The sequence below is a fragment of the Trifolium pratense genome, linkage group LG2 (genome assembly GCF_020283565.1).
Source record: "Trifolium pratense cultivar HEN17-A07 linkage group LG2, ARS_RC_1.1, whole genome shotgun sequence".
Taxonomy (NCBI): domain Eukaryota; kingdom Viridiplantae; phylum Streptophyta; class Magnoliopsida; order Fabales; family Fabaceae; genus Trifolium; species Trifolium pratense.
In genome coordinates, this window is record NC_060060.1 from 54,909,905 (window position 1) to 54,932,165 (window position 22,261).

Sequence of the window (22,261 nt, forward strand, 5' to 3'; positions counted from 1 at the left end):
AGGGTGCCGTTAACATGTGCATATAGGGCACATGTTAAGGTTTCTATAATTAAAAATTTGCATTTAATATTATAAACGAATTTAATGCTTAAAAGAGTATAATACACATGTTTCGAGAAAATATTCCTATATTTGTATTCTTAACATGTGCCTTAGGTGCACATGTTAACATTTGCCTATTTTATATACTTTTTTCGTTTCATATTATGAAAAAAAAAAAAAAAATTATGTTCTAAATTATAAGTAAAAGAAACTAATTTTTATCATACTTTTAAGATAGACTTTTATTTAATTTACTCTCTCTTTTTTTCCCATAATCAATAACCAATAAAAACTTTTTTTACATCTTCCCATGAAACTTATTTCAATAAAAACACAAAAAGTCATCCTTGAAATTATCATATTTTACTTTTCTTAATAAGTGTTAAAATAATTTTTTTTCCTTATATTATAGGACGGAGGGAGTATATATATATATATATAAGAAAAAGTTGACTTTTAAGATTTATTGTAGAATTAATGTATCTAGACAATAATATAGTGTAAATACATCAATTATACAATAAATTTAAAAAGTGAAATGTTTCTTATATATATGATCAGGGGTAGTATGTTATACTATCTCCGTCCCTTATTATAAGGTCCTATTTGACTACTGCATGTACATCAATGCACAATTTTGATCACTAATATTTTTAACGGTCTACTAGTAAAAATTATTAAAATTTAATATTTTGAAAATACTCATCAAAACAAATTGAGCAAGATCTTATATGTTAATATTTACATTTATATATTAAAAAAATACGGTCAAAACAAGGTAAATAAATAGTATATTTTTGTCAAACAATGTCTTATAATTAAGGACGGATGTAGTACTATATTTCAATCCAACGGTCAATTCTGTAATACGATATTATCCGGTGAAGAATTATTATGGTGTCATATAAAGAGTTTGATACCTTATGTTGGATTTTTAAGTTTTATGAAGAGATTAAAACTTATGGTAAATTTAATATAATTACACCAATATTTTGAATTTTTTATTTATTTAGAGACAGAAATGGATACTACAATTACTATTAACTTTCATTTTGTGTATGGAGTAATGATATTTGAACAACCAACACTTAATAAATTTTGGCACAGTCCATTTTTTTTCGTTTTGCAACAAAACCAATAAAGTAAAAAGGGGAAAGAGATGGGCGTTAGCCCTCTTTTCCTAGGTGGGAAGAGATTAAAACAAAAATGTTATTAGGCTTAACTACACATTTGGTCCCTTACGTTTATTTTAGGTTTTAATTTGGTCCCTTACGTTTAAAAAGTATCAATTTGGTCCCTTACGTTTATTTTAGGTTTCAAGTTAGTCCTTTCCGTTAGTTTTGTCACTAACACCGTTTGAACAGTACACGTGTCAGCGTGTCAAAGTGCCACGTGTCAGTCCACGTATGCAAATTGACTGCCACATGTGACAAAATTGACGGAAAGGACTAACTTGAAACCTAAAATAAACGTAAGGGACCAAATTGATACTTTTTAAACGTAAGGGACCAAATTGAAACCTAAAATAAATGTAAGGGACCAAATGTATAGTTAAGCCATGTTATTAAAACACAATTATGAACTATTATACAAATATATAACATTTATAAACTTTTTGTTTTTTTTAATATTTTTTGCATGTCTCGAAATGTGTTTTGTGAGTGAAGAGAGAAGATGTCGCATTTTTGTCTCACAAGTTGATGTTGATATATCACACCTAGAGATTAAAAATATAATGAGTAATATAATATAATGAGTATGAGAAAGAGGCCGTGTCCAAAATCAACTTTTGACTTATTAAATATTATTACTCTCTCTCCTCTTCTAACCCTAGCTATTACAACTTTTCTCTTCTTCTTGATCTATCAAAGATGGATGATTTAAGGTCAACTTAGGCCTATAATCACTCTTCCAATATGTGTTTTCTTTCTATTTTAATTAAATAATTGTGGTTTCTACAATTCAACGTATATTTTTAGTATTTTTTTGTATTTGTTGTGATTTGGTCGTCTTATAGTGCGGCGTTGTTTGTTTTGATTTCCGGTCATAGTGTGCGGTGTATTTTGTTTTTCCGTCTTAGTGTGGTGTTTTTGTTTTTCCGACTTCGTGCGGTATTTATTTGTTTCAGGTTGAAGGATTAAATTCGATTTAGTACGGATTTAATTCATGACTTTGGTGGCATCACGTTAAAGAGCCGGAGACATGAATATTCCGAACACTTCAATATAGTCAAATATGTAAATTTATGCGATTTTTCGTTTTATGCTATTAATATTAACATGTAAGTTTTAATTTTAGGTATTCTGGGAAAATAGATGGTATTTTTATCCTCATCTATATGCCATTTAACTTTTGATTTTTCATTCCAGAAAACTTCTTCTTTCTGCAAAGCAGAATCTAGTTCAACATGAGTTAACTTTTCTTTATTTATGAGATCATCTGATTGACCTTGAATAGCCAATTGGTTTTGAATATCTTGTAACTGCATTGTAACTATCCAACCAACTTTGATTACAAATTGCTCTATCTAATATTCTTTATGTGAAACTAGAACCTCTTCTTCCATTAGCCCAAGTAAATTTTGCACCTCTAGCAGGAAGATGAACTAGATTATTAAAGCATGTCTAACTATAAAAATCCTGCATAGGCAAATCTAAGGGAGAGTTAGCAGCTCTATGCTCATGTGCACCCAAGATAGTGTTAAAATCACCTATAAAACACCAAGGGGTTTGATTACTAAACAAAAGACCTTGCAGCTTTGTCCAAAGAAACCGCCTCTTTAAACAGCAGTTTGACCAAAATTCACTCCATTCTCAAAAATAGTAAAAGAAAAGAAACTAACTGATCATCAATCAATATTAACAATAACAGGATTTCTGTGAGAGAGGCAAAATCACCATAAATTAACATTCAGCTTTAGATTTAGCTTTAATGGATGAAACTATGCAACTGGAAGGTACTTTTGCTGATGGTTTTCAAGTAGTTACTTATAAAGCAAGGAAGAAATCTAAGAAACAAATATTTCCTCATGGTAAGAAACACACCAGATCTATTTACAATTTACCTCTAAAGCCTTTTAGATGAAGAGTCTCTATTGGGAATATAAGGGGAATTGCCGACTCCCCATCTAGGTAAGGTTGGCTTTAAAGAGACTTCTTAGTAAGCATAGGCGACTGACTTTTTGTTTATAGCTGAAAAAACAAAGCAGGCTTTAAAATATAAAAATGATTTTGGGGTGAGAGAGGCTCGAACTCTCGACCTCAGGATAACTCAGAAGCTATGAGACCTACGCGCTAGCCAACTGCGCCACCACCCCTTGATGATACTTGTTTTCCAGGACGAATACTTGTACCTTCAAGGTATATTAAAGATGACTTTTTAAAGAGAGAACTATGATCCAATGAAAATATATTTGATACGAGTGAGAGATTAATCGTGAAAAATAAAATCTCGGTAAAATTGATATATCCTTCATGTTTTCCGCCAAAGTATCGACTGTTTAAACATTTACCAAATAAAAAGTGTAACACATAATGATTTCTTGAGTTTTATACGTGCTTCTCTTCATATTAAATGAGTTTTTTTCGCGCTCAACAAAGTTTCTCACGCACCCCCTAAAATGATCAAAATTCCCATCTCACTATTTATGTAGCAAACTCAGTTCGCAACCTACTTAGCAATGGCAATTTTTTTGATCCAATCCCAACTTTAGCACAAAATAATTTCGTCATAAATACCATGCAATATTTTTTTTTTTGGAGTACTAAATACCATGCAATTTGTTGTACTAGTTCTGCACCAAATATATTTGTAATACTCTTTAAAAATTTCCTTAAAACTTTGTTTGCGAGTTGGTCTTTAGTGACAAAGTATGGGAAGGTTTTATTTTTATTTTTTAAATCAAGAACACAATAAAATGTTTTAAAAATGGTCTAAATGTAATTGAAGTAGTATGTGATCATCATTATTATAAGTGACTACTCCTTCATCTGTTAGGGTTAAGGGACTGCTCTTTTTTCTTTTCTTTTTTGAAAAAGAACTCTTTTTAAGTTTTAACCAATCCATACGTTTTTTTTTTGCTTTTACCACCAGTTAAATCTGGTTCGGGGGTCAGTTCTGGTATCAAGTGGTTTCAGCCCCTCCTGATCGCAGTTGCGGGGGATCGAACCGCGGTCCTCCCTACCAAGTTCAGCATCAATCACCACTGAACCAACTAACGATTGGTAACCAATCCATACGTTACATCAAGTATGTAATAATTGAAATACAAAACCAGTGAAAAGCTTAGTTTTTGCCGCAACAATTTGCACAGATATATAATAGACATATCTACTGCATGAGGTTATATTACATCATTTTTACAATTTGATTTTCTTTCAGTAAAGAGGGAGTAGGCGATACTTTGTGCTCGTACTAGTACAAAAAGACAAATATGTGCAACATATTGCGCTTTTCTCTTCTATCATTCATGATGTTGATGATGATTAACCTGCTGAGGCTTCCTCTCTCTCTTAAAAGCTTTAAAGAGATCAATGCCGAGACCAATGTTCAGAAAATTCATCCCAGCCATGCCAAACAGAGCCATTGGTAACTCCACTCCCTTTCCAAATTTGTGAGCATCCCTGATGAGTTTGGCTGTGATGAGAATATGAGATGCACATCTTGCCACAAAGAAGGTGATCCAATTCAGAAACCATTCTAGCTTAACAACAATGCTCCTTGCATTGCGAATCCCAGCCATTCGTCTCACCTTTCTGACATGCAAAAAGATGGAATGCAGCTGTACCATCACAAAGAAGTCATACTTAGTCGAAAATCTGAACAAAAACTACTAAGCATTATGCAGCAGAGAGGAAGATTTTATGGTTACCTCACAGATAAGAGTGAGAATAAGATAGTTGATGGTGACATTTCGATACAAAGCAAGCGTGAAGCAAATAAGGAGAACCAGATGATGCACAAGTATAGAAGGTATCCAACCATTATATAAGCGGTAATGAAGCATATCCCATTGATCATATGCAAAGTAACCACATGAAAAACACAATGCTTCAAATGCCCATGGCCAAGTACCTTCAACCAACTGCGAGTGATCAAACATTCCGCTCGACCCATTACTTAACCATTGTCTGTACAAGATGAAGATCACTGCAAAAAATAATAGAACATGGCAAGATCCCAATGAGAAGTGAGGGGCAAATGAGGTCTACAAGAGTTGTGTGTAATCCAGCAGAAAATAGTTTTAGCAAAGGGGCAGTTAATTAGTTTTGACAAAAAACAAAAACGGGATTATACAGATTCATATTAAAATTTGGCATCTTTCTCTCTTTTACATGCATTAACCAAGTTAGAATCTATTAAAAATATACGAACATTTATGAAGAAAGTGATACACACACAACCTTTTATACAAGCCTCCTCAAATCTAACCATTTCCTCCTCCTAATCCAATGCAAAACAAAACTTAATGAGGCTTTGATGAATATCCTTGACAAAATGAAATTATCCAAACAAGGGCCCCGATTCTCTATTAACCCGAACAATTGCAATAGAGGTTTTAAATCAAGTTTGCGTCGCAATCCTTTAATATTGTGCAGAATTGCGGTCCAATGCTACCTCAATTGCAATAGAGGTTTTAAATCAAGTTCGCATCGCAATCCTTCGACACGTGTTGTACGAGTGTCTTACAGATGTCGGACACCGATCCAAGGAGTGTTGGAGAAAAGAAAAAATCATTTTTTTATACACCTGTCTAAGTTGTCTGACACATGTTGTACGAGTGTCATAGGAGTGTCGGACGCCGCGACACGCCTAACCATAGAGATGTCCATGCTTCATAGGTCTCAAAGACATAAAAAACCATAATCTTTTTCTAAACCCTTTTAATTGCAACGGGAATAAATTACAGCCTAACAAGCATAGATCCTGAAACTGGCCATTCTAAAATTTTAATCATCAACCACAAAGCTGATGCGTACATTTACATATATGAAGAAATAGATTAAACTTCAAACAAAGGCTAAATAATTCAAGTTGCTAGCTATCACTCAATAGTAAACTATATTTCATATATATATATATATATAACACATAACCTTATTCTGAGCATATTGGAATATTCTTTCTTCCTTCACCCACAATCCTCAATCGTTTTTGTTTCCAATGTGAATTTATAATTTTCATGTAATTTTTCCTATAAATTTACTTGTAAAAGATAAATAAATCACTAATTCTTTCAAACTCAAAACTAATTTAGCAAAATCAAATTCATCCTAAAAAATGAAGTGAAAAAAGAGAGAACCTGAAGTGGAAGTGACCATGGAATGGATAAGAGAAACGGAGGTGTTAACGAAGAGAGGATCGGTGGAGAAGAAACGGATAAGGGAGTTAGAAGACTGGTAGAAGAAGGAACCGGCGATGATGTAGACAAGTTGGGTTCGGTTTGTGAGAAGTATCTGGAAAGAAACGGAGGCGAACCAGAGAATGAGAGTTGATAAGAAAAATAGCTCAACTGTGTTCCGCTTTCCAACCTCTTCCATCTCCTTCCCCATTCTGTTGTTCTCTTTCTCTTCTCTTCTATTCTATTTCTTTGGAAAGTTGGAATCTCCAAATTTTTGGGTTAACTAGTTTTAAATGTCCCCGACAAAGGAAAATGCTACACTCTTTAAAAACTTTAAATAGGAAGTGTTTGTGAAATTCTTACAAAAAATATGTAAAATAATATAGAAAATTGCATTTAATGTTAGAAAAAGATTTAATGTTTAAAAAGTTAAATGCACAAATTTTAATATATTATTTTTATTTTTACTTCTTTAACATTTATCTTTGTGTACATATTAACATTTTTCAATAAGGTATTATAAAATAAAATATTTAACTTTTTAAATAAATAGTTAAATTAAGTTTTAATCTTTAACAAGTGTCCAGCCCAAAAGTCTAATGCATAACACTAGCTATTTGAAATGCAAAAACATATTTGTACAACAATTTTAAGATAACTTCAATCCTCGTACTCTCATTATGTTCTTCCTCTTTTTCCCTTTTCTTTCTATTATTATTGTCCCAAATATTATCATACATTTGAAATCTCTTATTGGTAGAGATAGCCCATAAAATAGTGGTTGATGAAATGAAAACATTAAAGTAGAAAAATAAATTTATGTGAAAAAATAAGTAATAAATTAATCATGATGAGTTGTCCTCGTGAACTTAGTTCAGTTGCTAGGGACATCCTACTATATGTACAGGAGTCGGAGTTCGAACCCCAAACACTCGACTTATTCACCTTTAGAGTGTGTTTGGTTGTGAGAAGAAAATGAGAAGAGAGAAATATGTAAGAGAGAGTGTAAGAAGAGAGAAAAAGATGAGAAATATAGTAAATTTGAGGTATTGATTGGTATAAGAGAAAGAAGACATAAATAGGAGAGAGATAAATGTGTTTAATATTTAAAAAGACAATAATATTCTTGCACTTTATTTTTATTTTAATGTAATTTAGTTATTTTAATTTAGTTATATGGGACCCACCATGTACATTATTGTCTTTTTGCTATTCTCTCCTCCATTTCTCACCAAAAGTGGAGAAAAAGAAAAAAGACATCGAACCTACCAATTATTCTTCTCTCTTCTCAATCTCTCTCATTGACAAACAAGAGAAATGACTAACTTCTCTTCTTTTTCTCTCTTCTCTATCTCTCTCCTCTATTTCTCTCATACCAAACAAAGGCTTAATTTGAAATTTCTAGCCATTAGTCCTAGACACTCCCCAATTAATTCAGAATCCATTTGGAAGATTTCTCTCTCCACCCCGTGTTTCTTTTCCACCTTAGTTTTTTTCATTTTTGTCCTTAAATAAATATTTCCGAACGCGTTTTTGGAATTTCTTTTGCCTTGGAAAAAAATTTTGGGATGTGTTTCCCGAATTTGAACTAGAAAAACTTCGGAAAACTTTAGAAAACGTGTTCCAAAGTTTTTATACAAGGGCAAAAATGAAAAAAAAAAAAAAAAGGGTAGAAAAGAAACAGGGATTAGGAAGAGAAAAATTCTAAAATCTGTGGGTTAGGGTCACACGAGCCCACATACAGAGCCCGAATGAAATGGGTTAAATAGAGGCCGAATTATTTGAGTATTGAGCTATGAGGCCCAATCTCTCGGCAAAGAGCGGTTAATTACCAGTTATCATTGCTTTGTTAACCTCTCAATTGAATATGCAAAATTAACATTTTTATATGTTAAAAATTTTCTACATGGGCAACATCATTGAATCGTTTGCTTCCGGATTCGGAAATTCTGTTGGAAATTTTTTCACTTCTCCACTTGAATTTCTTTCAGGAAACTCTTGTAGGTAATATTATACCATTCAAATTTATCAATATATACTACACTTTATTGCCTTTCACAATTTATAGCATGTGTAGTGTGATGGTATGTTTGAATTGCATAATGTTATCTACACAACTTCAATCATATATGTGTGAATTTTAAATTTCAAGTTTTTTTAAGTGAGGGCAGTTATATAAGTTTGAGAGTAATTTTGTATTGTTGTGGGTTTGTTTAAAAAAAAAGTGTATTATACGTTGCCTAGTTTTCAATCTCGACCAATCTAAATTAACGTCCGTAATTGTTTATCTGATCTAAAATTAACGGCCGAGACAATTTACTACATGTAAATGTGGGATTCTTAACTTCATACTTGGTATATATGTTTTCAGCTCACTATGTGGACCAACATGGGATCTCTTTTGCTATATTGAAAATTTTTGTGTTGCTAATCTATTGAAGCTGGCCTTAGTATTTGTTCTATTGTACATTGGTGAGTTCAATTGTTTTGTTATTTCATCATCAAATATATGTTGCAACTTTATTTAACATTTCTAAAAATTTTTGCCCTAAAACAAAATTCTAAAATTTTGTGTGTATTCTGTGTTTTTTTTTTACAGTTTTGTTGTTCTTCTATGTGCTATATAAATTAGGCATATTTAGATGTCTATGTCATTCTGCTTGCAAAATTACATGGGCATGTTTCTCTTCATGTTTCCACATTTTGGAGTATTGTTGCACTTTCTTATGTATTAAACTACACAATGTCAAGAGGAGGAGAAGAAGAAAGGTTAGAATGGGAACAAATCAAAACTTCGACTCTACAACCGGAGAAGAATACATTGATGAAAGTCTTTCATACCATTTTCCAACATCAGAAAGAAGCCGATCGTTTTCGCGTCGAAGGAGAGACTATAAAGGTTGTCATTTAAGAAAGTCTTTGAAGCCTAAGAGGGGTCACACTCAAGTTGAAATTAGTAGAAATCTTAGTTATAAGAATAAAAGGAATCTTAGTATTAGAGATCAAAGTTACACAAGCAATGCAAATATTAAGCATGGTAATTACAAAGGCACAATTCATGACATTAAGGTAACACAAACATCAAAGTTTGCTAGAAAGGGTATGAATCATAGGAAAAAAGTTACTAGAAGGCAAAAACATTAGAATATTTCAAAAGGTTATATATGTTAACCACTATATATAGTATATGCTTGTGTATTAAAACACATTTTTCTGTTTCCTTCTTATTCTTTGATCTTGACATGAATAATGAAGAGATGGTATTTCAGTATATATTTTTTTCTGTCTCAAGAAATTGACAAATATAGTAATAGGGGCGTTTGGTTTTAAAACTATTATGGGGACTGGACAAATTGGGGGCCAAGGAACTCGACAAAATAACCTTTTTGTCCACTAAATATCGTACAAGACAAAATTTGTTTAATACCTTACTTTTTCTCTTGTGCTGTTATGTCCCGTACTTACATTTTGTAGATCAAATGGACTTATAATGTAATGCAAAAATGAAGGTTCTCTTTTGGAGTAAGGTATATTGCTACTTATGGAGAATGTTTTGCTATATTGCTTTGCACAAAAGTTTAACTTATCCAAAAAGAAAGTCCAAAGTTTATGACCAGTATATTGTTAATGCTAAGGTAGGACCTTAGAATGGACAAGAATGTGGAATATAATGAATCCATAATAAAAGGATTTCCATTACTTGACATTGAAGTTTTGTTCATCCCAAAAGAAATTCTTAAAAAGTATGCTTCTATATGTTCATCATCCCCTCAAATACCTAAGTGTCTAGTTCTATTCTCAATCCCTCTATCGTACCGCAATACCTTTTTATTTCTTCAATGGAACGCGAGGAGGGAAAACAATCTTCTCAAAAAAATCCTTACACAGAACTTGAGGAAGTTAGCTCCGATTTTATTCTAGCAATTGGTTTGCAAGAACAAGAGTTAGAGAGAACAACATTCACAAACCTAGCAACCATTGAAAGTGAAAGCGACGAAGATGTAACTGAGTCATCTTTTAGCAATGATGATATTGGTGATGCCGATTTTTCATTTAGTCAAGAGTTTGAAACCGATCTTCAATTTCTTGAAGGTGAAGGAAGTAATATTGATGACGACGACGATGACTACGATGAAATGGAAGAAGATGAAATTGATCCAGATGAATTATCTTATGAAGAGTTGATTGAGTTAGGAGATTTTATAGGAGAAGAAAAAAGAGGATTATCACCTAATGAAATATCTTCTTGCTTATATCCTTATACTTGCAAAATTGCTGAAAGAAAAAGTGGAATTGATCGTTGTGTGATTTGTCAAATTGAATATGAAGATGGTGAAGCCTTAGTTGCACTTCATTGTGATCATCCTTATCATACAGATTGTATAAGCAAATGGCTTCAAATTAAGAGGGTTTGTCCAATTTGTAGCAATGAAGTTTCAACTCCAAACAAGGCTAAGAACACTTGATGAAGTGTTTGGATTTTAAAATTGATGTGTATATTCAAATTATTGTAATCTTCATTTGAATGAAAAATTATAGTTGAAAAATAAATAATATAGAAGAGTTGGATTTATAAAGTACAAATATTATCACTAGAAAATTTAAAAATTCCTCATGTACTACAAAATTCCCAATTGTAGATTGATTTGAATAATTTATATTAATCTGAAAATGAAAGTGTTGTTTCAAGTATTCTTATACCATTTTCTTTGTTTTCTTCAATTGATATTTTGTTTTTCATCATCTAAATGTAGAATTAATTTATAGAGCATTTTCTTCTTAACCCTCCGGTTATCCTCCGAAGGGGGTTAAATTTGACAGGAAAATAAGTAAAATCTAGCTAAGAATTGTTTTCACCAGAATTCAAACTCGAGTTTTTTCAAACAACTCGTTCTTAACCAGGTTCAAAGTTCAAACAAAATAAACCAAGTTATTTGACTCAAGTGGTTAACGAGTTTTTCTTAAGACGAATTGTTTAAAAAAAACCGAGTTTGATTCCTAGTAGGAATAATTGTTAGCCAGACTTTACTTATCTCGTGACCGAACTCTGATTACTGAACCCCTTTCTCTGATAACTATCCCACCAACAAGAAAAAGTTCAAACAATGTATAGATTCCTTCCTCAAACTAAAATGACAAACAATACGATTGCAATCTTTACTTTCTTACATCAAATAATATGAGAGATTTGGGATATCATATCTAAATCTTAATCTCAGTATTGTTATCAATAACTTCCAAAATATGCATGTGTGAATGGAACAGTAAGAAGTGAACGTTGTTACTATTTCTTTGGTGGCTGTCAGGCTATGCGCAACTTGCAAAAGTATATTTTTTATACCACACTTTGTAGTTTAGTGCATGCGATGTGTTTGCCTAGTCACAAAACATTGAACAATTCATTAATAGATTGAAGACAATAGATAATATTGAAAATTTATAGCATAAGAAACAAATAGACAAAAAAACAAATAAAATAAGGTCAGGTTGTAAAAAGTCCCACCTCTAGATTTCTCCATACACGTCCATATATTATATAGTTGCAAAATGAAAAGAACATCAACCGTTAGAGTCACTTCAATAGTTGGTTTAATGGAAAATCTATAATCTATCTATAATGATTATAGTAATTAAGAAGGTTCCCGGAGAGAATAAAGTGGAAACATTTTACTTTATTGTTGTCAATATATAATGAACAAAATTAGAAATTCTAAATAAATGATGACAAAAATTGATTAATTTTAAAAAGATTACATTGATCATTGAGCATGCATGCATTTAAATAACGGCTGAAATTTTCAATGAATACTCAATGTGATGTCAAATAACTATATAAACAAAAAAATTACTTGTACTTAGACTTTCCTAACTTCACGAGTGAACTCTGAATTATTGGAACTTCTTCTCTTCAAAATTAAAAGGTTAACAACCAAAAAAAGAAATTACCTCAGCCAGAGCCTCTTTCTCTTAAGAATTAAAAGATTAATAACAACAACAAAAAACTTGTACCTCACAGAAATGCTAGCAATTACACACTTAGACTATGTTTGAATCGATAGAACATGAAAAATGAAATGGAATGGAGGAATGAAATGGAATATAATTTTTGTTCCATTGTTTAGATATACTCCCTTCGGTTTCATATGTAAGCAACAAAACAAAAAAATTTAGAGTTTCAAATATAAGCAAAAGTGTACTATAAATAGTAATATTATCTAAATATAGTAATATTATCTTGAAACTTGTGAAGTCAACATCTTAAAAATTTAAATTTTTGTTTTTTCAATGAATTTTATTTCTTTTCTTTCCCTTTTTAGTTCCTTAACTAGTGCCCCGGGGGCACTAGTTAGCATAACCTTATTATATTTATTATCAAGATTCCAACTTTACCTTTTGATTATTTTTTCAATTATTATCATTAACCTATAATCATTACTTTTTTCTACATATTCCAAAGTAATAAACTATACTCCACTTCCACATGCATGCCTATTGGTGCATATATTTATGTAGAAATTTAATTAAAAACAAAATATAAGGATAAAATTGAAAATGAATTATTTTTTTCTCATCATTCAATGCACTCTACCCACTTTCTTAAAGGGAGTGCCTTTTATTTTTTGTTGATTAGAGCATCCACAATGGAGAATCTCAAGTTTCAGTACTTAACTGGGTTCCACATGTACACATCACTTATTTATTATTTTTTAATAATAATACTTAATAGGTACTCGGTCCCTCCAATCCAGCACCTCTTAAAAAGTTCTAAATTGATCCCACCAATAACTCTATATCATTACAATAACTACTCCCTCCGTCCCAAAAAGGATGACCCATTTGCAAAAAAAATTTGTCCCATAATACTTGAGCCATTTCAACTTTTTATATTATTTTTCCATTTTTACCCCTTATAAATGCTTTTGGAGAATCTACTTTTTGTAATCATTATTGGACAGAAAAGTGTCTTTGAGATCACAATTGTTGCTATCCATGCAAACTTTTTTTTTGGAAATTTCATTCTAAGTCCAGTAGCCGTAATACTCAATAGGTACTACTACTCTTAACATAAATGAGACCTGCTACTACTACTCTATGGAAATATGAAGAGGCAAGTCTTCTTATATATGAGACCTACTTCCTCCTTTGTTTACCGTATGAAAAATAATCTCGTTCCAAAATCATGTCTTTGGAGAGTGATGCAAATAAAGGTGGTGACATTGAAGTTGAAAGAGTAGAAGACTCTTTGGATAGTGATGCAAATGAAGGTGATGACATTGAAGTAGCAACAGTAGATAATCCTGTTCAGCTTGTTTTTTGCTTTGCAAAATCTTTCCACTACTCTATGTACTCTCCATTCTATATCCTCATTAAATTCAATTGGTTGGAGTAGTAATACGTGATAGTAGCTTTTTGTATTGGTTGTAGATAATCCTGCTAAAGTTACTTTTCAGCAGCAAAAAGACAGCTTTTTATCAATGCTTTATTTTAACAAGAAAAACAATCATTCCTTTTTAAAATTGGATTTTAGTATAAAAATTAAATATAACAAGGGTAATTTGGTAAAACTAATATTATCTCTCATTCACTCCTACACTTTTCTTAATATGTGTGAAATGAGCAAATAGGTCATCCTTTTTGGGACGGAGGGAGTAATAACTATCTATTTTATAATATTAAATTAATGTGGGTCAGAGGAGAGAGAATGTACCTATTTGAGACTCAGTACCTATTAGGTACTCAAAAGTATATTGCTCTAATGGTAGTACCTAATAGGTATCGATTCTTATAAGAATAGGTACTACCATTGGAGATGGTCTTAGATACAAGACCAGAGGGAGTAGTTTACAATGGAGTGGAACAAAATTCTTATTTTATGATTTTTTATTCCACTTTTACCCTTAATTAAAAATACTACTCCCCCCGTCCCAAAACTTTGGTCCTTTTAGAGTTGTGCACGTGGATTAAGAAATTATAAAGATTAATAAGTTAAGTCATTTTTGCCCTTACTTTATTAAGAAAGAAAAAATGCATTTAATGAATGTTTTAGTTTTGTTAAGGGTATAAATGGCAAAATATCATTAATTGTGTCTTGGTTTCTTAAAAGAATCAAAGTTTTGGGACAAATCTAAAAAACTAAAAAAAGACCAAAGATTTGGAACGGAGGGAGTATTGTGTTTGATAAAAAAATTACTAAGATTCTATTGCATACACCCTAAATAATTACATGATGATAAAAATATCACATTTTATGTGACGCCTTTTACACTATTTGGTGCTTAAATAAAAAAAAAATAGTTAAAGCCATTAAATTTTGTCTAATAGTAAAGGTTTTAGGTATTATGTATGAGGTCTTAGGTTCGATCTTCATTGTTAATATTGTATATTAAAAAAATAAAAAATAGTTTATTTTATCCGAGAGCATTTGAGTACATAAATTGTTTTGCCCTTACACTGTGTCATATATTTTTTGTTAAACTTTTAAACTAAGATGTTCATTTAAGCGTGAGAAGAACCGGTGCACCGCAATGTGGATTAGATCGAAAATTTTAGTATACTGGAGAAACTGAGGAGGCTCAAATGAGAGTCCAAATCTTGCGGCCCCTCGTATGTCAACAAGCAGGAAAATGAAACAAATAAGCAAAACGTGTTCAATTCATGTAGACACAACACAAACTGTTCTTGTTTTACAACTGTAACATTTCAATGGTTTTTCTTTATTTAGATAAAACAATTATCATAACTCAGTAAAAGGGGGAAAGTTTGACTGGAAAAAATAGTTTGAAAAGTCAAGCCTACCCACTATCTATCAAAAGAGCACTTGGTTAAGCACATAACTTCACTCGTGTCCCTCTCAATATGTATGAGTGGTGTAAGTTCTGTTAGAGTTGGTTTAATTCTTAAGTTGGTTCCTGTTTTTTTAGTTTTAAAATTTTTAAAATTAAAATTAGTGATTGTAAGTATATTTTTTTTTCTATGATTTATTAGTTGAGTTTTAACATGATTGTTATTTTGTATTGCTACTTTATTGAATAATAATCTACGACATAAGTGTGTTTCTGTCGAAACAATAAATAAATAAATGTGCATTTTGCTAACTTAGACCTTCATATTTTTAGATTAGTCTAAGTTAGCAAAAACACACACATATATATATATATATATATGAAACTTGTAACACTAAAAACTTCAATTCATTCCAATAATAATATGTAACTAGAAATACTCTAGTTCCATTCCATACGTATATATGCACACTTTACAGTGGGAACAAACGACCATCAAATTTTAATTTTCCATCAAATTTAAAATTTAAAATTTAATTTTCCATACGTATATATGAACATCTATTTTTCCATCAAATTTAAAATTTTGAGCTCACTCACACTTGACAAACAACACTTCAGACAATTTGATAATCTTAAAAATTCGCTCGGATGTTTGTGAGCTTTTAGTATTTGGTTTTAAGAATCAATTTCAAAACTAAAATATGTTTGGATAAAATGTGGTTGAGTTGATTTTTTTTATTATTTCAAAACAGTTTTTCCGTTAAATCTCAAAAAAAATACAAAATGTGTGAGATGGATTTTTAGTTTTTTTACCTAAAAGCAATTAATTTAAACTTTTGAGTCAAATTGTGAGATGGATCAAGCTCATTTGATCCCTCCATATCTAAAACCCTCATTACCCTCATCCCCAAAATCGACCCTCCTACCACTTTTAAAGAGCTACACCCATAACATAAGCCTTACATATTTCATATCTCTCATTTCCGAGATACTAAGTAATTTTGATTAAATTTATAGAAATTAAAATCTCACGTGAATATTTTATTGCTAAGAAACTTCTATGATATTTTTATTGGATATGCTTTTAAGAAATGACTTCATTATTCATTATTGCTATTCAAAAAAGAACATTTTGGTTTAATATTCGCAACTTAAGAGTTAACGCTAATTGTTTCGGTTTTCACTCTTCCATTCCTATCATAAAGAAACAAGGTTTATTCGCTGAATACTTGGCTAATATTTATTTAGAAGTATCAAACACGCATCAATAATAATATTTGATACGATATCTGAAGTACTAGTTGAAAATTTTAAAATATTAGGACTTCCATTATTACTCTCTATCTTACTCTCGTTCATTTTTAATAAGGTTAAATAAGTTTTTGCTTTCTATAGTTTTTCAGAATTTTCAAGACTATATAGTGTGAAAGAAATCTTTAGGTATTAAAATGAAAATTCTGGAAAACTATAGGAACCAAAAACATATTTAACTTTTTTAATAAGTGAATCATATTAACATATCTATAAGTTTTTAATTTGCGTCTATCTTTATTGCACAGTTGTTCTGAAGGGGGATTGTACTTACGGACACTCTGACGTTTAAATCGTGTTTTCATGAAGTGAATGGCCCTTAGGCCGGTCAGAACAAAATAAAAATAGATAAATGGCTGAGACAAAAAAGAAAAGAAAAACATGGCCAGGTGAAACGCAACAGCATTTGAAGATTTTGGTTCAATCAAGCACCGAAAACCGAAAGCCATGCGGCAATAGATACATCTATGATCTATCCACCCAAGCCCTTGCCCCTATCACCTTTATCTCAAAAATAAACATCACTATACCTTTTGTGACACTGGACAAAGATGTTCAGAAAAAACAAAATAGTATAAGAATTAAAAAATAAACAGTAATAAAGGGTTGGGTTTGGGAACTTTCCTCCTAACTTTCCCACCCTTCGTCAAATCTAATTACACGTGTAATCAATTTTCTAAATTTAATGTTCCATTTTAAGTTTTTTTTATACTAAAAAATATATTCATTCAAATCTTTAGAGAGTACATCAACCAAAATAGATACATATTCAATTTCGCTAAAAACTAATAAACAGATTCATCCTTATTAGTTTTTAACGAAATTGAATATGTATGGGGTTGTTGACAGGTATATAATTTTCACTTCAACATAATAGACATAGACAATATCTAGGACTTGGATTAAATCTGTCTGGGTTCTTCGATTAATAGGCTTACCATTGGTTCGAATTTGTGAGGTTTTGGTGTCTAAATGGATAGTTAATTATAATTTGAATGCTATAAATTGTAAGGATAAATTACATTAAAGTAAATTAAGTTTCATACTATGTGAGAAGTTTAATAAACTCCCTAAAATTTATTTTTAGGTTCATAGACTCCTTGAGAAGTTGTAACCAAAAAAAAAAGACTCCCTGAGAAGTTCTACCTAAAATTTACTTTGAAAATGTTAAATAGTGTCCCAGAGACACTAGTCAAGGATACAAATAAGAAAATTTTATCTCGTAAATTGTGCATTCAATGCTTTAATGATATAAAAAGTTGTTATCTCTCATCATTAACTTTATTATTTGTTTCAATTTTTAGTATACTTAACTAGTGTCACGGGAGTACTGTTTAGCATAACCAATTTCATAGAATGTTTGATGTATTTGGTCCATGATTTAGACTAGTTATATATCAAATATTCTATGAAAAAAAAAACATTTTCATATAACAAAGACCGCTGATATTTGATTACTCAGAGAGAGCGATTGTAACATAAAAAATAAAAGGAAAATGTTAAACAGTGCCTCCAGGAGCGGGGGCATTGTTTAAGGAAACAAATATAGTAATATGATATTGAGTGTATGCAGTCAACGCCTCAAAAATCTAAAAAATGTTATTTTTTTTTTTTTTTGTTTCTTTAACCAGTGCACCGAAGATACGGATTAGCATTACCCAAAATAAAAACATAAAACTTGATTGAAGAAATTTCAAGCTCATCATAATCAAAATATAGATTATTACAATAATAAAATAATATTCATAGAATATATATATCGATCAATGATCATTAACTATAAAGAGATCTCAAACTCTTATTAAAGTTACGTTTTGTAGAATAAATTAATTTCTTGTCGATTGAACCAATATTTTTTTTTTTTTTTGAAGGAAACCAATATTTTATGTTATTGACATTGTAACATGAAAATATATTTATATGAATCAATTATAAATAAATATTTGTGAAAATATATAAAATTAATATAGTAAAATAATGTCATTGTATAATTTAAATTTGTAAAAAATGTACTAGTACTTCATACTCCCTCCGGTCCTTTTTATAAGGAACATTTTGGGAAAAAAATTTGGTCCTTTTTATAAGAAACTTTGACCAATTTTCAAATGTTTTAAATGTTCAATTTCACTTATGCCCTTATTTATTATGAGAGAGAATTTAAAAATAAGTAAGTTAAAGAGTAATTAATTAAGGGTATACATGGAATAAATTTAAATTTGTAAGAGTATTAAATGAAAATAACTATGTTAAATGTGTTTCATTGGTCTGTGTGATTTTTTCAAAGTGTTCCTTATAAAAAGGACCGGAGGGAGTATTAGATTATATAAATAGATTGCATTGTTACAATATCAATATCATTAAATGTCTGATTGTTTTGATGGAAAGAAAATGAGAGAAAAGAAAATTACGCAAACTAATGAATGAACTTAAAATTCATTCATAGGTTTACGTAATTTTCTTTCTTCTCACTTTCTTTCATACCAAACGAACCCTAAAACTGACACCTACATCCAAATTTAAATTATTATTTCTTTACAATAAATTTTAATGAATTTTAGTGGTATTTTTATCTGATTGTGTGTAGTAAAAAAGAGTAAAAATCTGGTAGTACAAGACTACAAGTGAGTGAAACTAAAATGGTGAAAATTGGAGGGAAAAGAATGAAAGGACAGGAGCCGCAAGATTTAACGCGGTTAGGTGGGGACATGTAGTCGACGAAAATGTACAAATCATAAATCACGCCAATAGATAATCCAACGAAAATTCACATTCCAATGCCACGTGTACACTCAATCCACAGTTAAAAATTGTGCTGCTACAAAAAGTCAAAAATACGCGCCGACTCCATCAACTTGATCGACGGTGGCCCCATCGACTGTCTCACACCACCATCCAAAACTAATGTCGTAAGCAGTGACAAAATCATCCACGTGGGCCCCACCCTACACGCACGCATCATCTTCATACCATGACACTTGTCACTCTCACACCACCCACTTTCTTATTATTCATTCATCGTTCAAATTCAATTCATCTAAAAAATAAAAATAAAAATCAATACTATTAAAAACCTACCATGAAATAAAATAGACCTCAAAAAATGAATTTAAAAAGAAAAATAAAACGAGAAAAACATAATGTAAAAGGAATCAGAATGGAATATAATAAAGGGTCATATTACATTCCATTATAAAAAAATAAAAATAAAAGGGTATGTTATGGTCTTATTAAATATAGAAAATTTGGTTCACAAATTTTAGTTTAACAGGTGAAAATATTGAAATTGTTATATCGGACAATATGATCGAAGTTTGAACTTTGATTCCTCCACTATGTGTGTGCGCGTTTCTTATAGTTTTTCATTATGTCTATATTAAAAAATAGAAAACTTATATTTAATATTAAAAAATTTAACATTTACAAAATTAAATGCACAAATTCTTTAATAACCAAAAAAATGTACAAGTTCGAAAATATAGTTTCTCTTTTACTTTTCTTAGACACATTCTTTAAAACATATGTTAATATTATTTTTTTATCAACTAATATAATAGCTAGAAATTTCAACTATAAAGATGTCTGAATTCAAACTCAATCCCTACATATAAAAGATAATGTTTTGGCAAATTCTTATCTACCCATCACTGTAAAATGGGTAGAGTAGCCCATCTGAGTTGGCAGCATCAAGACCATCCATTTATTTTTCATCATTTATGTTATAAAAATTTTATAATTTACAATACTAGTAACTCAAAATAGTTTAATTGCAAAAACACCCAATAAATTTTAACACTAAATTTTCATTCCATCCATCTTCAAGTTTGCAGCAATCAACTTCTTCAAACTCCTGGGTTTTTTTTTTTTTGAACTAGCAAAATTTTATTAAAAAGCACTTTGAGTACAAGCAATACACAAAGGACACATGATAGGAACAATTAGAACCCATCAGAAAAACAAAAAAGAAAGCAGTAACAATGAACCACCACACCTCTCCCTAAACACAGCAACCTAACAACAAGAGAAGCAAAAAATGGGTAATTTTCGTTTTAATTGTTTGTCAAAATTTCGAATCTTGATATGCCATAAACTGAAGTGAAATATTATAGAGGTTTTGTAGAGCATGATTTTACGAATCTAATGAAACAAATTTTGTGTTTTTTGGACAATCATAGAGGAAGAAATCTAAAAAAAACTTTTTCTTTCATGGAGTTCAAAGATTTACGAATTTCTCTGTAAACCTCACTTTTTTATGTTTAAGACTTGATTATTTTGTGTTAAGATTATTAGAAATGTTATTTCGGTCGAAACCCACAAAAAATCATACGAAACGGTGCTGAAAAACGGATTATACATGTGCTGGAGCGCTACCCGGATTTTGACCCGTTTATGGTTCGTGGGTCGACCCGCTAGAGGTTGAAGATGATACTATTCATGCGTTTATCAAGCCTACTTGCGGATTAGAGAGAGTGCTAGAGAGTGTGATTGCTACGAGCGTCCGTTTTTTATGCCGTTTTTTGCGTTAGGTTCGATTTAACGAGCTTTATTTTAGTAATATTTTTTCTAAATTTTTTGTTGCGTCAAAGATATTTTTATAAAATATAACACCTTATATTTAGTTAATTAAATATTTTTAAAAAATAAATTATTATGAAAAAAATATGCTACAAATATAATACTCTCTCCGACAATAATATAAACAAAAATTCAATTTTTATGTTCATTGAGTAAGTGATATATCTAGTCTAATATATGGATAATATACATTAGTTATTCAATAAATCGAAAATATAAAGTTTTACTTTTAACGTTGACTAGAGGAAGTGTAATATATATTATCAAATGCTCCCACATAAAATTGTATATGACATTCTCGTAAAACCAATTCTATTGCAAATTAATGGAAGTAGAAAAAAATAACACTAACGACTAATTACTAACTTTGATCGTTTCATCGAAGAAAAAAAAATCTTATGATAGTTGATGGAACTTTTCTGCAAGTGCACAAAATCGCTACCACAATATGTCGTTTTGACCATATTGTACAAATTAAGAAATGTAATTAATGTTGTATGGAAAATAAAAAATTATGAGTTAGTTTACAAAGTTGTCCTTCATTAATGGTATAGAAAAGATAAATTGAAGAATTGAAAAAAGAAAGAGTAATAAATAGTTAAGGATATAAGAGGGGAAATAACATTAAATATTTTATTTGTAATGTAAAGTGACTTATAATTTGGTAATGTAAAGTGACTTATTATTGGTTATGTAAAACTCCGAACGGGGCAATCCCCGTGGGGATCCGCTCTGACGGATGCAAATTGACATCCCTAATGTGGCCTATAATTTAGGGCTTACCTGTTGGCCCCATGTTTTCACTACAAGAAAACATCAATTTACCGACAAAATTTATTGGCGGTTTAGGCCCTCTGTAAGTTACTGGCGGCCTAAGCCCCCAGTAAATGAAACAAACCGCCAAAAACTTTAAAAAAAAAAATATTTAAGAAAAAGTCTTTAACTTACTGGCGGCCTTAGCCGTCAAAAATTTATCAATTTTTTTCTTTAAACTTACTGGCGGCCTTAGCCGTCAAAAACTTATCAAATTTTTTATTCTAAAAATTGAGAGATACTAGGAGGGGAAAAAAATGAGAGGAGTTATTATATTTTTATACACGTTTCAGATTCATTAAGTACCCACCACCTCTCACAAACACACTCTCTCTATGCCAAAGTTACTCTACTGCAAGTCTGCAAAACAGGCTAGGTGTACCGAGCCCATTAGGCT

At 30.7% G+C, this 22,261-nt stretch overlaps 2 protein-coding genes and 1 non-coding gene across 3 annotated transcripts; 1 reads left to right on the forward strand and 2 right to left on the reverse strand.

Moving 5' to 3' along the window:
* Positions 1–3,273: 3,273 nt before the first annotated feature.
* Positions 3,274–3,358, reverse strand: TRNAM-CAU. The gene is given in 2 exon segments: positions 3,274–3,309; positions 3,321–3,358. It is a non-coding gene; the product is annotated as a tRNA-Met (tRNA).
* A 968-nt stretch (positions 3,359–4,326) lies between these two features.
* On the reverse strand, positions 4,327–6,717 carry LOC123903925 (TLC domain-containing protein 2-like). Its single transcript, XM_045953614.1, has 3 exons — positions 6,344–6,717; positions 4,913–5,190; positions 4,327–4,822 (listed from the first exon to the last, which is right to left on the reverse strand). Exons 1-3 carry the CDS (start codon positions 6,591–6,593, stop codon positions 4,505–4,507), a joined length of 846 nt encoding a protein of 281 aa, XP_045809570.1. The 5' UTR covers positions 6,594–6,717; the 3' UTR covers positions 4,327–4,504.
* A 3,241-nt stretch (positions 6,718–9,958) lies between these two features.
* LOC123903927 (E3 ubiquitin ligase BIG BROTHER-related-like) lies at positions 9,959–10,959 on the forward strand. The gene has a single exon (XM_045953616.1). The coding sequence runs from the start codon at positions 10,222–10,224 to the stop codon at positions 10,846–10,848; it is 627 nt and encodes a 208-aa protein (XP_045809572.1). The 5' UTR covers positions 9,959–10,221; the 3' UTR covers positions 10,849–10,959.
* The last annotated feature ends 11,302 nt before the right edge of the window (positions 10,960–22,261 follow it).

Coding starts and splice junctions, on each gene's coding strand:
- LOC123903925 (XM_045953614.1), bottom strand. CDS start 6,593: ATGGGGAAGGAGATGGAAGAGGTTGGAAAGCGGAACACAGTTGAGCTA. Junction 5,191..6,343: donor CATGGTCACTTCCACTTCAG/GTTCTCTCTTTT, acceptor TATTTTTTGCAG/TGATCTTCATCTTGTACAGA. Junction 4,823..4,912: donor TTCTCACTCTTATCTGTGAG/GTAACCATAAAA, acceptor GTGATGGTACAG/CTGCATTCCATCTTTTTGCA.
- LOC123903927 (XM_045953616.1), top strand. CDS start 10,222: ATGGAACGCGAGGAGGGAAAACAATCTTCTCAAAAAAATCCTTACACA.